At 42.3% G+C, this 14,384-nt stretch overlaps 1 protein-coding gene across 1 annotated transcript in view; it reads right to left on the bottom strand.

The window, feature by feature from the left end:
* Nucleotides 1-14,384, bottom strand: part of CNGB3 (cyclic nucleotide gated channel subunit beta 3) — a 139,763-nt gene that overhangs the window by 16,041 nt on the left and 109,338 nt on the right. The window contains exons 12-15 of the mRNA XM_043507642.1: nt 10,512-10,671; nt 9,643-9,740; nt 7,440-7,523; nt 3,583-3,701 (exon numbers count right to left, since the gene is read on the bottom strand). Coding sequence (XP_043363577.1) covers nt 3,583-3,701; nt 7,440-7,523; nt 9,643-9,740; nt 10,512-10,671 — 461 coding nt within the window. The remainder of the gene's footprint in view (nt 1-3,582; nt 3,702-7,439; nt 7,524-9,642; nt 9,741-10,511; nt 10,672-14,384) is intronic.

Here is a 14,384-nt window from a genome sequence, read left to right as displayed (position 1 = left end):
TCCAGGAATCGATCCCTGCAAGTCTGGCAAAGGCCCCCCCTCAAACAGCGGATGGAATGTGGCTGGGTTTTTTCTCCCGCACAATAAACAACTGTCTTCAAGGCTCCTGTTGTTGTTTGTGACTTCAGAAACCATTTGCTCTCTGCTCTGGTCCTCCTCCACCTGCTCCTTGCTGTTGTTGCAGAAGTTAGCTTTTAGCCGCTTGGCCAGGGGTTCTGGGAACGTCTTCCCTGCCCGGCTCCTAGCAACCTCCAGGGCATGGTGCATGGCTCATTGGTGGGAGACCAGCTTATTAAACGTGTAGTGGTTGAAATGCTGCCTAAAAGCCATCAGACCCACCAGCTTGTCTGCTGAAACCTCGGAGAACTTCCCATCCCCAAACCATTGCACGCAGCGCATTCCGGAGATTGCCTGATGTTGGGGCGTGACTCTGTAGGAGACGATGATTGCAGGCCACCAGGAGAAGCCCTTGATCTTCCCCCACACGAGCTCCCCAATTCCAAAATCAACCATAGGCTGAGCAAGTGCAGAATGGTGGTAGAATGTGCCTTTGGACGTTTAAAAGCTTGCTGGGGCTGTTTGCTAACTAGGTCAGACTTCAGCGCAACCAACATTCCCATTGTTATTGCTGCTTGCTGTGTGTGATTACAAGAGCACAGCAAGGCACACTGCGCATCAGAGAGGCTTTGAAAACCAGTTTCATGACTGGCCAGTCTTCGGTGTGACAGTTGTGTGTGTTTCTCCTTGATGCAAACCCGCCCCCCCCCTTGTTGATTTTAATTTCCTGTAAGTCAACCACCCTCCCCCCTTCAAAATAAAGTAACTATTGTTTTGAAACCATTCTTTCTTTATTAATTTTTTTAAAAAAAGAGATAATGGACAAGATAGCCCGGGTGGGGTGGGGGAGGAGGGAAGGACAAGGCCACATTGCTTACTATAGCCACACTAAAAATCAAACTCTTAGAATGACAGCCTTCTGGGGTGGAGTGGCTGGGCGCTTGGAGCCTTCTCCCTCCTCCCCTGCGTTCTTGGGCGTCTGGGTGAGGAGGATATGGAACATGGGGAGGAGGGTAGGTGGTTATACAGTGGATGCAACGGGTCTGTGCTCTTGTTGGCTTTCGGGCAGCTCCAACAGACGTTTCATCATGTCCATTTGCTCCTCCATTAGTCTCAGCATCACATCCTGCCTTCGCTCTTCGCGCTCACTGAATTCTTTCCTGGCCTCTGCCACTGAATGCCTCCATGCATTAAGCTATGCCCTATCAGTGCAGGAGGACTGCATGAGCTTGCAAAACATGTCATCGCGAGTGCTTTTTTTTCGCCTTCTAATCTGCGATAACCTCAGGGATGGAGATGATAGGGTGAGCGTAGAAACGTTCTATGCTCTATGATTCTGGGGGGACTGCATGGTCACCTCTGCTGCTGAGTTTGCCATACTGACCAAACAGAAAATGAAATTCAAAAGTTCCCGGGGCTTTTCCTGTGTACCTGGCTAGTGTATCGGAGTTCAAAGTGCTGTGCAGAGCGGTCACAATGGAGCACTCTGGGATAGCTCCCGGAGGCCAATACCATCGATTTGTGTCCGCTCTACCCCAAATTTTACCCAGCAAGGTCAATTTTAGTGCTACTCTCCTCGTCGGGGAGGAATACAGAAGTCGATTTTAAGAGCCCTTTAGGTTGACGGAACGGGGTTGGTTGTGTGGACGCAGTCATTTTTAAATTGACCTAACGTGGCTAAATTCGACCTAATCCCGTAGTGTAGACCAGGCCTTTGTGTCCAGTTTTGGTTTTTTGGGTTTTATTTAGTATCTAAGTGTTTCTGAAAAATGACAACTTCCCATCTCTCTATACATACATACATTACATACATATAAATTTTCAGCTTTGCTTACATGTTATATTGTCACAAAGAAGACTCAATTGAAAAAGAAGACATTTTTCTCTCAAACAGCTGGTATAGGTTTATTTTCCGTTTATATAAAAAAACACCCTGTATCTATGGGAAACTTTCAGTCAGGTGTTTGCTATTTGCAGATTTGAGTATTGGCAAATACTGTATGCACATCATTAAATACACTGGCATATTTCCACTACCACAAGAGATAAATTAAGTAGAGGATAAATTTAAACTTGGCACAGAGTTGTTTACCAATTTTCAAAAGCAGATTAAAGTTTCCGGCAAGGGGATTAACAATAACGGGAGGCAGCTGGAAGAAATCAAAATTCCATTTTATCAACGCAGCAGCTCCTACATTCTGATACTACTCTTCATGCAGACCTCAACAGGAGGTACACCCAGTCTTGGGCTTGGCCAAAGAGTAAATGTGACATAGAAGAGTTTATAGATATTTGCATTGCAATTAATTAGAAAATAGGGATATCGTACATTGGAATCTTAGAAGAATTATGCCTTCTAAAAGGACCATTCCAAAAAATATTTTCTGGTATACTTTACTGTTTGTTTTCTGGTATACATACTTTTAAATAAATACTGCTTATATTTTCAAACCTGAGTGCCTAGCTTCTAAATCCATGGTTAGGCTCCTAAATAGTTTTTCATTTTTCCCCCTAGTAAAAAGGATAATTGATTTTCAATATCTGCTGCCTAAACATGCCGAGTGACTGCAAGCAATAAAACAAATGTGGTCACACTGAAACGTAGAAACTGGAGCTGGAGGATGTGTTTAAACCAGGGATCAGCAACCTTTGGCACGTGACCCCTCAGGGAAATCTGCTGGCGAGCCGGGCCGATTGTTTACCTGCAGGGTCTGCAGGTTCAGCCGATTGCAGCTCCCACTGGCCGCGGTTCGCCAATCCAGGCCAATAGGGGCTGTGGGAAGCGATGATGGCTGAGGGATGTGCTGGCCGCCGTTTCCTGCAGCCTCCATTGGCCTGAAATGGCGAACGGTGGCCAGTAGGAGCTGTGATCGGCCGAACCTGTGGATGCTGCAGATAAACAAACTGTCCCGGCCTGCCAGTGGATTTCCCTGACGGGTTGTGTGCCAAAGGTGCCAATTCCTGTGTTTAAACCATCTAAACTAGGGGGGAGAATTCCCTTAGTATATTCCTAAATACTTTACCCATCTAGTTTGAAAATGTGCATTACACATTAGTCACTGTTCCACAGGCTCAGAGATCTCACTGCTAGGGAATTTTTCCCTGATGTTGAGATTACATTTTCTTTTGTACACCTTCATCCCCTTACTAGGTATCTTCTCTTGGACTGTCCTAACCCACTGATTGTGAATGAGTTTCATATTAACAACAAGGAGTCCGGTGGCACCTTAAAGGCTAACAGATTTATTTTGGCATAAGCTTTAATGGGTAAAAAACCATATTGTGGTTCACACATTGTCAGCCATTTTTGTGGGAGAGTTGCCTGCTTCCAACCCCAATGTCACACTTTCCCAGTGGCAACTACTGTGCTTTGTTACATGAAAAAGCCAAATGGAGAAAAATACTATTAATCAGATGTAGTACTTATTGAAAGCTGGCAAATTTCATAAAATTATTTGTTGGTTGATTTTTGTTGTTGAATATTTGAGCAGCTCTATAAAACATTATAAACAGCTACTGGATTACCTTATCTCTCCAAATACAGCTCCTGCTCTCAGGGTAACCAGGACTTTTGTGCCATCTGGGCCTCCAAGAACTTGAACTTCTCCCTGCTTGATGATGTACATCTCTCTGCCAATCTCTCCCTGAAGCAGAAACATCACACTTTGAGTGGAATAGTCTGACAAATGCCTCTTAACAGACCCTGTTTGTCATATGCATGTTTCCCACCGTTATGGGGAATAAGACCTAGATTGTGATACCTTTACTCACAATGAGTAACACCTGACTCCACAGGCAGTCTTACTGATTTTGAAGGGACTAATTGTGGTGTAAGACATTATGATCTTGAGTGTTGGATAAACCTTACTGAAGCTGGTGGGTGTATAACTGCTTACCGTTCATTCTGGATAAATGAAAGATAAGGAAGCACCAGACACAGCCATGAAAGTACTGGTAACGTGACTAACAAAAAGCTGAGAGCATGATTTTGGGCTTAGTGCTGGCTAGAAAGGGCTTGGAACTGTGAGCAAACAAAGTGTCTTCTGCTGTTTGATTCCAACTGTGTTAAGCGAAACAGGACTTTGGGTAATATTGTTTGTAAATAAACAGGATTCATTAAAGAAATACTTGATTCCATCATCAATTTCTCCTCCTAATGGAAACAACCCACAAGATCCTTGTATAACTGCTCAGGTCAAAAAGGGTAACAGCATGTGTATCACAGCCTAGCCATAAGTGGATGAAGTAGATAATTACCATGGTGTTTTAGTTAGCACTAGCATGAACTAATTCTGAAGGGATCTGATGTGACTTGATACATTAACTTTAATGTATCTAAGAAGAGCCATGAACTGTGCATTTAAAAGTACTTCAGCATTTTAAATTTTTTTCTAATGATCATATCCATAATCTAAAAGGAAAATCAAGTATAATTAACCAGTCAAAGCTTCTGCTGTCTCTTGCATATTTACCAGTGAATTTGAGCCTTTGCTAGCTGCTTAATTAGCATCCAGAATGAAGTAGATTTTATCTGGATACAAAGGATGGACAGATTGTATTATGACAAATTCTAGCCATACTGAAGTCATCTAGTGGGCTAAAGTGTAGCATGATAGAAAAATATAGGACACTTACATGTTATATGTTCAAAGGACTTTACACACAATAACTTAACAATCCTCACACAACATCCCTTGAAGTGAGGTGAATGATTATCATTCCTATTTTACAGATGGGAAACTAAGGAAGAGTAGTGAAGTGACGTCAGTAAAACCACACACCAGCAGTCAGTGGCAGAGCCAGGACTGAAATTTTCAGGGTTTGATTCCCATTCCTCCAGCACACATTGCCATTAGAGCGAATTAAGCAGTGGGGGGTCAGTGTTTCTGTATTTGCAACTCTTATCTACCCTTATGTCCTCTCTTTACAAGTCTATATTCAGTTCCAATTACAGCTGCAGCTTTGAATTAATGTGTCGTTACTGGCCATGATATATTTTATTAGAGCAACACAAAAGCCTTGCTCTTTTAGTAAGCCATTTACTAAACATCGTGCTTATGTAAAGCAATATATTTATTTCTAGGGTTTTGTTGCTGAGGAAGACCACATGAATCTAATTGCAGGATCAAGGCTTTAATCTATTATTATTTTATTTGTACTACAGTAGTGCCTAGAAACGTTAGCCATTGATCAGGACCCCATTGTGCTAGCTGTTGTACAGACACAGGGCAAAAAGGCAGTCCCTGCCCCAAAGAGCTTACAATCTAAGTAAAGCAATATATGTAAAATTGTACAGATGTGATTGTATCCTTTTCCACCCACCCGACCACCTTACATTACTTGGTGTCTAAGGTCCCAGTCCTGCAGTGAGCACCACATGGGAGGCCTAGTGACCTGAGCCTTCAAAACTTATACATAAGGTTAAGATTTTATTATGGTTATTTTTAGTAAAAGTCACGGACAAGCTGCAGGCAATAAACAAAAAATTAATGGAAGCCTTGACCTATCCGTGACTTTTACTAAAAAGAACGGAGGGCTGGGGGAGCGGGGGGGAAGAAATGACACCTGAATTCCCAGGCACTATGTGGGGGCACAGCCCTGGCTCCAGATCCTGTCAAAGTTGCAGGGCAGGGGCACACAGCCACGACTCCAGCCCCAGCCATAGCCACAGAAGGGGAAGGTGGAGGGGGGGGTGCACAGTTCTGACTCTGGCCCTGACTAAAGCTATGGGGGGGAAGAGGACACAGAGCCCCTGCCAGCCCCCGCTGAAGCTGTGGGTCAGGACCGCACAGCCCCGGTTCTTGCTGCTGCTGCTGCTGCTGCGGGGGGGGGGGGGAGGGGTCACACAGCCCTGGCTCTGGACAAAGCTGCAGGTTGGGGACGCACAGCCGCAGCTCTGCGCCCATTGCTGACAGCTTAAGCCAAAGTCACAGAAGTCCAGTAAAGTCACGGAATCCCTGACGTCTGTGACAAAGTCATATCCTTACTTATTACTCCCTGGGGGAATTCTATGCCAACAAATTAAAAATTCTACAAAATTCTGCATATTTTATTTATCATCATAATGCAATATAATCACACCAGCGTCATGTATTTTGTTAATTTATTGTCCTGCATTTTTTAAAAATGGGGTAAGTAAAATAGATCCTGAGCTGTAATCTAACCCCATTGTGCCTCTCTGGCACAGGATAAAAGTGAGAAAGCTCATAGATCTTCTTAGATGAGGATTCCCTGTCACTTACAATAAGGCTCCTTTACACCACTCTGGCAATGTAAAGGAGCTTTAAAACTTCTACACATTTTTTAGGCACCTGGGGGAATTGACTAAGAATGGGAACAATTCACTAACAATGGGAACATTAGCAGCCTGCCTGCTTAGTTGTTACATTTCTGTTCTACCTCAGCGACAGAGACTACCTCACACAGCCCTACCCCTCCAAGCTGGGGACACCCCAATAGCATGCGAGGGAGACGGAGTGAGTGTCTCTCGCTGGTTCGCACACAGGCACGTGCCCAGCCCTGCCCCTTCAAGGTCTCTCCACAGACGCATGCACACCCAGCCTTCCCCCCTCCCTGCCCCCGCCCCATGGTGATCTGCATCTGCCAGCTGCTCCCAGGGAAGGGGCGCATGTTGCACACACATTTCTTTGCTCCCCCATTTTTCTGCAAGGCAGCAAAGAATTCTGTGGATGGTAGGAGTGCAGCATACACCCAGGAGTAACTTATGCACATATTTAACTGTGTGCACCATGAATAGTCCCATTGAACCAATGGGACTGCACACAATGCAGAGAGTTAATCATGACTGTACATCTTTGCAGCATCCGGAACTTAAATTGTAAGCTCTCTGGGGCAAGGACTTTGTCTTCCTATGGGTTTGTACAGCACCTAGCACAATGGGGCCTGACTCTAACTGGCATTTCAGAGCACTACTGCCATATAAGTACTAAATAATCACAACTGGTAATGCATGCAATGTTTAATTTGAACACTTGCAACATCTCAGATGAAGATCTGTAGTCTGTTTATGTCTGCATACATGCAGAAGGTTTTTAACTTCTAACTTCTGCAACACACTGTATCCATTTTAAATATTTAAACTTAATGATGTATGTCAGTAGATAACTTGTATTTATACAAAGCAGTTTCCCAGGCTACCAACATTTTATGTCTGATAATATAAGTAATAAAGTCCATATTGTCTTGTTCCAGCTCGAAACCTGAGAACACACTATTATTATTACTCAGTATATCATAATTATTTTTATGATATGTAATTCACCTAGGATTAATTTTGTTTAAAGTATACTCTTGACCTATAGATGAACTCGTGCTATTATGTTCATTATTTTTACATTTGAAAAATAAATAGTCAAGCTCACCTTTTTGCAGACAAAGTCACCAGGTAAATACACAATGGATTTCAGTCTCAGCAGCATGTCGTAAATCATTTGAGTATCACACCCCTGTTAAAAATAATTAGAATTTTGCTATACTTGTGCAGTACTTAAAATGATTACCGGGAGGTTTATACTGGGAAGCAAGAGCTAGCAATACAGGAGTGTGTTGAGCTAATGCTTCAGGTACTGAGTGTGGATTTAAAGCATCAAAAAGGTCAATTTCTGGAGGGTAGAGAGAATGTCGGTGGAACTATTTGGGTACCTTTAAGGCCCTTATCATGGTATTATCTTAGTGCTTCAATCTCTACCTTCTCTTGTGTTTTGAAAGAATAGTCTTTCTAACTCTGAGATGTCTGTGTATTGTGACAGGGTCGGGCCAGATGGCTATAGGAGAGTAATAGAAGGCAGATATATTAGCCCCAGGCTAAGTAGGTCCCTTTTCCATAAGTAAGGTAACAGGGAAGGTTCCAGAACAATTAGAAACCTTCTGGAGACAATTAAGACAGGCTGATTGAACACCTGCAGCCAATCAAAAGGCTGCTAGAATCAATTAAGGCAGGCTAATCAGGGCACCTGGGTTTTAAAAAGAAGCTCACTTCAGTTTGTGGTGTGCGTGTGAGGAGCTGGGAGCAAGAGGCACTAGGAGCTGAGAGTGAGAATGTGGACTGTTGGAGGACTGAGGTGTACAAGCATTATCAGACACCAGGAGGAAGGTCCTATGGTGAGGATAAAGAAGGTGTTGGGAGGAGGCCATGGGGAAGTAGCCCAAGGAGTTGTAGCTGTTGCACAGCTGTTCCAGGGGGCACTCTAGACAGCTGCATTCCACAGGGCCCTGGGCTGGAACCCGGAGTAGGGATGGGCCCAGGTTCCCCCCAAATCCTCCCAACTCCTGGTCAGACACAGGAGGAGTCGACCTGGACTGCGAATTCAGAAAAACGACCAAGCTGAGGGCTGCCATGAAGCTCCAAGGCGAGCAAATCCACCAGTAGGCACAAGACCCACCAAGGTAAAGCAGGAACCTTGTCACAGTATGTATGTGACTCTTGTGCTGGTCTAATTAAATTCGTTCAATACTATGGTTAAAGCTATGGGCCTGAGTCTCTGGTGCATAATTGCTCAGATGGTATAAAAAGATAATCTGGCCACAAATTCACAGCAGCAAATTCCACAGTCAGGCTGTGCACTCTGCTCCAACCTAGCATAAGGGGCAAGTTAGAGTTCCACTACTCTATGCCAATCCTCCACTGTGTTGGGTCCATTAAGGACCTACCTCAGAGGTGCAGCTGCCTGGCAGCAGCTCTAAGTGGTGTCAGGGCTGGCCTGGAGAATCGTAGTGCTGTTAGCTGCTGGACACCTCTCCCATCTCATGCACCAAGGAAAGCACAGGGGCAGGAGAGAATCTAGCCCTCTGTGTATTGCATGGTCATGGCTTCTGGGACAAAAACATTTTATAAAAAGGCATGTTTTGTGTCATCTTGGTGAGGCGGCCATAAAGCAAGACTATCAACTTATTTATATTACTCTTGGGGAATTCTGTGCCAAAAATTTAAAAATTCTGTGCACAAAATTTTCAAATTCAGCAAAATTCTGCATATTTTGTTTGTCAAAATAACACAATATAATCACACCAGTTTAAATTATTTTTGGTCATTTATCAAAATACCTGTCAGCAAGTATGTCTAACAATACAGACAACAAAAAAGATTCAGAAATGTTTTTTTGACAAATAGATTCCTTACTAGGCATATAAATATAGAACTCTGAATAATAATTAATTTAAACCACAATACAAAACCATATTTCCCACACACCCCAGAAGTAGTGCAAATGTTATTTTTCCTGCTACAACCTCATCTTTCTGCCCCCTTGGTTTACTTATACCCCCAAATTGACATGCAAACTACATCACCATTCGCCACCTCTGAATCTGGCCCGTAATGTCAATGTAACTGCACTAAAATAACAACACAGTATCACTCAAATGTTTTTGGCTTCTGCTTTGGATGAAGAGACAGGCACTTGGCTCAATCCAACCATGAGCTTCATTCACTTGGCAACCTCTTGACGTTATTTTGACTTTAATATAACTAATAAAAAGACGGTCCTAAATACTGCAACATGTGCAAAACTAGATTTTATAGCTCACAAGAACAACGTTACTCCTTTTTTCTTTAAAACTACTTGCTTTGAATAAGTCAACTTTATTGACAATGGCAAAGTTCACATCAATTGCAATGGCTAACTGCATTTTGGCTGGCATCTGCTCCAGTAATTCTGATTCATCTGCAAAAGAGAAAAAAAAAACCCCAAAATTCCTAATTACAAAGTGGAAATGCAAAGGAAGAAGGAAAAGAAGCAGCAGCAAGGGAATTTTAAAAAAATCAAAATGAATCTTTCCCTTGTACAGAAGAATAACTGAGTTAAATCTAACATACTTGAGATCTAACAGAGGAATATTCTTTCAGAATAACAAATTGTGCAATAAATTAAACCAATTCTTCAGAACTCTAACTAGAACATACTACAGATGGATAAATATGTGAAAACCCCTGATTATTTTAAGACTCCAGATATTTTATATATAGAAAAGAGAATTCCCAAACTGTAGCTATTGTATTACAACAGGTGTTCATCCTGGGTGTAACCTAATTTCCAAATATTCAAGGTAGTCTTGGAACTGCATAAGAAGACTACGATAGATGAAGACTTGCTGTGCTGCTAGAAGTTCAGGTTAGTGATCCGTCTTTAAACACTAAACTTTTACTGCATGAAAGTACAATATGTAATTGTACAAAACAATTAGGAAACACTTAAATCCACTGACTCCAGTACAGGTTTTTCTCTAAATAATAAGTGTGTTTCTGAAGGCCCTACAAAACAGCACATTGGGTTGGCTTTTTTGACGCTAGTTAACTGGTGTGTGTCTCTCTCACCCACCCCTAGGCCATTCAGAATAGATCAAATGAAATCCATGTATTCCTTGGATCTAAATAGAACATTTCTGCTGTGAGTCAGTGTATGAGCAGATATGATATAGTTTGAGAGTCATCTTACCCAGCATTCCTTGAGAGTCCCATGTGTATTCGTACCAGCTTCGAACACGATTCTGAACTACTTTTGGAATTGTATAGGTGTTCATGTAAGAGACGGTGTTATCCATGCTGGCACGGTAGTAATTCTGTCCTGCTGTAGCTGCTCCAATTACATCCCGCATCTGCAAATATCAGTTATTACTACAAACACATTTCAGTGGTAACAGTCTCAGTTTTTAAGTGATCAATCATTTTGCAAACACAAACACTTTTGCTTTGTTCATATATGTTAGTGGTTATGAATGGATTTAAACTAAGTTGAATTAAATAGTTGTTTTCACCTGTTTTTTATTTTAGAGGGACATTGACAACTTGTTAGTCTCTAAAGTGCCATAAGTACTCCTTTTCTTTATGTTAGAAGTAGTTTCACATACCATAGCTACCCCTGAATGCCCCTGCCAGTGTTTGTGATTTTTATGTTTTCCCATTTTAAACATACTTTTCTGTCTCAAGTTTCAGAGTTAGAGTGAAAAATACAGTCTAATGCATAAATTAAACAAAGTGTAAATCTTCCAGTTATAGGAAACCGGTGCTATTTGTAGGTAAAATATTTTCAGATGGAAGCATGATTTCTAATTTGAAGGTGTTCCTTTAAAATTCAATAATTAAGCCCCACTTTGTTTGGCATGCAATGGCAAATCAGAACTCAAGTTAAAAATGTGTTAACACCAGTTGATGCCACTAGACATAAGAGTTTGTCAGTGTTTCCCTAGTTAAATATTTTTTGATCAGGCATAAAATCAACTTTGGGCTGAATATTGATCTTTAAGGTCTTAGCACAAGAGCATAGTTTAACATTTCTACAAAAAAAGTCACATCACTTTTTAAAAATTTAAATTCGTTAATGTTTGAAAAACCCTATTCTCTAGGTACAGTTACATTTGATAGAATGTTCAAATATTGTGATGACCAATTATTAATATGATTGTGGGCTAAATTCTGCTGTCACGCTGGTCCAGGTCTGGAGGAACTCTACTTAGCTCAATAGGAATTACTCTGGATTTACACCAATGTAACGAAGAACTTTTCAAGTCACTTTAAACCTCTTTGAAAACACAGATGTTATCCACTGACTGGATATCCATGTATCTTTTTACTTACCTATATTTAGGCCTTGATCCTTCAATTGACTCTGCTCTGGTGGAGTGGTCCATTTGCACAGAGTCAATTGCAGGAGTCAACTGCAGGACTTTAATAATGGACCTAGGTTAGATGATTAAAATATTAGACTTGCAAACTAGATACCCAAAGATTTGGCTGTTTATCCAGAATTTCTTCAAGTTTATCTAATCATCAGGCTAGAAATCTTATATGAAGAGGTGCGCTGCAGGCATAGTCTATTTCATGATGTTTTCGTATTTCTTTTTCCACTCCTTCTGTTACTAGGAAGTTAGAGCTTTACACCCTGTTATTTACTTGAGACTTACACACTTCTTTTACTTGATTTGCTGAACTTTTTCAAATCTTGTGGTCAACAGAAATACAATTAAATGCAACAGTTCTGGTGTTTGCCTTTTCATTTGAACTCCCTATCATACAGGAATTTCTGCAGGAGTCCAGTAGGACTCACTTGCACATGTAGGAACTGTAACTGTTGTTCTTCTGCAACCAGGAAAGTTCTTTTCAAACCTTTGGATCTGAAATGTAACTCCAATAGTTTGAAAAAAAAAAAACCCTTTTGTTGCTGCCTATTACTTTGGAAATTTTGCAGATTTTTTTTCAAAACTGGATGCAAATGAATTGAAAATAAGAACACTGATTTAATCTTAACCACAAGTTAACATGTGCCAAATTTGCAGCTGTAACATCTGGCAGAGAATAAATCTCCCATTTCACTAAGTTCTTAGGACTTCAATGGGCAGTGATCAACAGCTTCTCAATGGGTAGTGATCAACAGCTCAATGTCTAGTTGTCAACCGGTATTAAGTGGAATACCCCAGGGGTCTGTCCTGGGACTGGTTTTGTTCAACATCTTCCTTAATGATCTGGATGATGGGATGGATTGCACCCTCAGCAAGTTTGTGGATGACACTAAGCTGGGGGGGGGCAGGAAGAGGTAGATACGCTGGAGGATAGGGATAGGGTCCAGAGTGACCCAGACAAATTGGAGGATTGGGCTAAAAGAAATCTGATGAGGTTCAACAAGGACAAGTGCAGAGTCCTGCACTTAGGACAGAAGAATCCCATGCACTGTTACAGGCTGTGGACCAACTGGCTAAGCGGCAATTCTGAAGAAAAGGACCTGGGGATTACAATGGACTAGAAACTGGATATGAGTCAACAGTGTGCCCTTGTTGCCAAGAAGGCTAATGGCATATTGGGCTGCATTTAGTAGGATCATTGCCAGCAGATGGAGGGAAGTGATTATTCCCCTCTATTCAGCACTGGGGAGGCCACATCTGGAGTATTGCATTCAGTTTTGGGCCTCCCACTACAGAAAGGGGATGTGGACAAATTGGACAGAGTCCAGTGGAGGGCAACGAAAATGATTGGGGGCTGGAGCATATGACTTACGAGGAGAGGCTGAGCGAACTGGGCTTATGTAGTCTGCAGAAGAGAAGAGTGAGGGGGGATTTGATAGCAGCCTTCAACTTTCTGAATGGGGGTTCCAAAGAGTATGGAGCTAGGCTTTTCTCAATGGTGGCAGATGACCTAACAAGGAGAAATGGTCTCAAGTTGCAGTGCGGGAGGTTTATGTTGTTAAGAAAGACTATTTCACTAGGAAGGTGGTGAAGCACTGGATTGGGTTACCTGGGGAAGTAGTGGAATCTCCATCCTTAGAGGTTTTTAAGGCTCCGGCTGGGATGATTTAGTTGGGGGTGGTCCTGCTTTGAGCAGGGGATTGGACTAGATCTCCTGAGGTCTCTTCCAACCCTAATCTTCTATGATTCTGTGAAAGCTTTGTAAAATCAGGGGAACACTAAATAACCCGCAGATACATCAGTATTCAGCGCAGTGTTGTACCATTCATGTTTTTAAGAATTATAACACTTAAATTCAATCAGGGCTGCTCAGAGGGCAAGGAGGATTGGGAAAGGGGCAGTTTGCCCAGGGGCCCCTATTTCAGAGGACTCCCAAACCTGAGTGACATTGTGACATGGCACATGGGGTCACAGCATCACTCATAAAAATTTGACAGCTGGGCTAAACCTGAGAAGCGCTGCAAGTCTATCCATCAGGTTGCAATGCCAGGAGTGGGGAACTAGGCCTAGCCCCATGAGACAAGAGCTGCAAACTGTGTGCGGTGTGGTCTTGCTTTCCAATCCACCTCCCCCACTTCCCCAGAGCCTCCCCTCAGTGGTTATATTTAGGAAGAGTGGGAGCATTCAGTTCCAGATTTTGCCATAGGCCCCCCAAGCCCTCTGTGCATCCCTGATTGCAATTAACAGCAAGTGCAGTTCATTAACGTCTAAAGATAAATCCAAAATCTGATATTAAAATTATAGTGTAGCAGTGCTGGGTGACCCAACAAAGGTTACTCTCCCAGGCCCAGAGTGGACCAAGGCATTTCACGTAAGCCAGTTGCATAAATTCATGAGCTCTGATGCTGTAATCTGAGCCATATGGGCAGGCCTCCCTGTAGAGTTCCACCAGACAGGTCCAACTGCAGGATTGATGCTATGGCCTCAAAAATTGGGGTCTATTGTAACTTACGAAGGGCTCTACGTGGAACTACAACCATAGATAAATACATCTGTCAGAAAAATATATACAATGGAAACTCAAGAGTCCTTGAGCTTTTTTGATCTTCTGCTTCAAAGTTTTCTGTATTATGTATATGAATGAGGCCAAAAAGAGTACATTGTCTTTACACGGCAGTAATTTACACAACTGT

This window comes from Dermochelys coriacea, chromosome 2, assembly GCF_009764565.3.
Source record: "Dermochelys coriacea isolate rDerCor1 chromosome 2, rDerCor1.pri.v4, whole genome shotgun sequence".
NCBI lineage: Eukaryota > Metazoa > Chordata > Testudines > Dermochelyidae > Dermochelys > Dermochelys coriacea.
The sequence above is the reverse complement of the archived record's forward strand: the minus strand, read 5'-3'. Positions and strand labels throughout refer to the sequence as shown.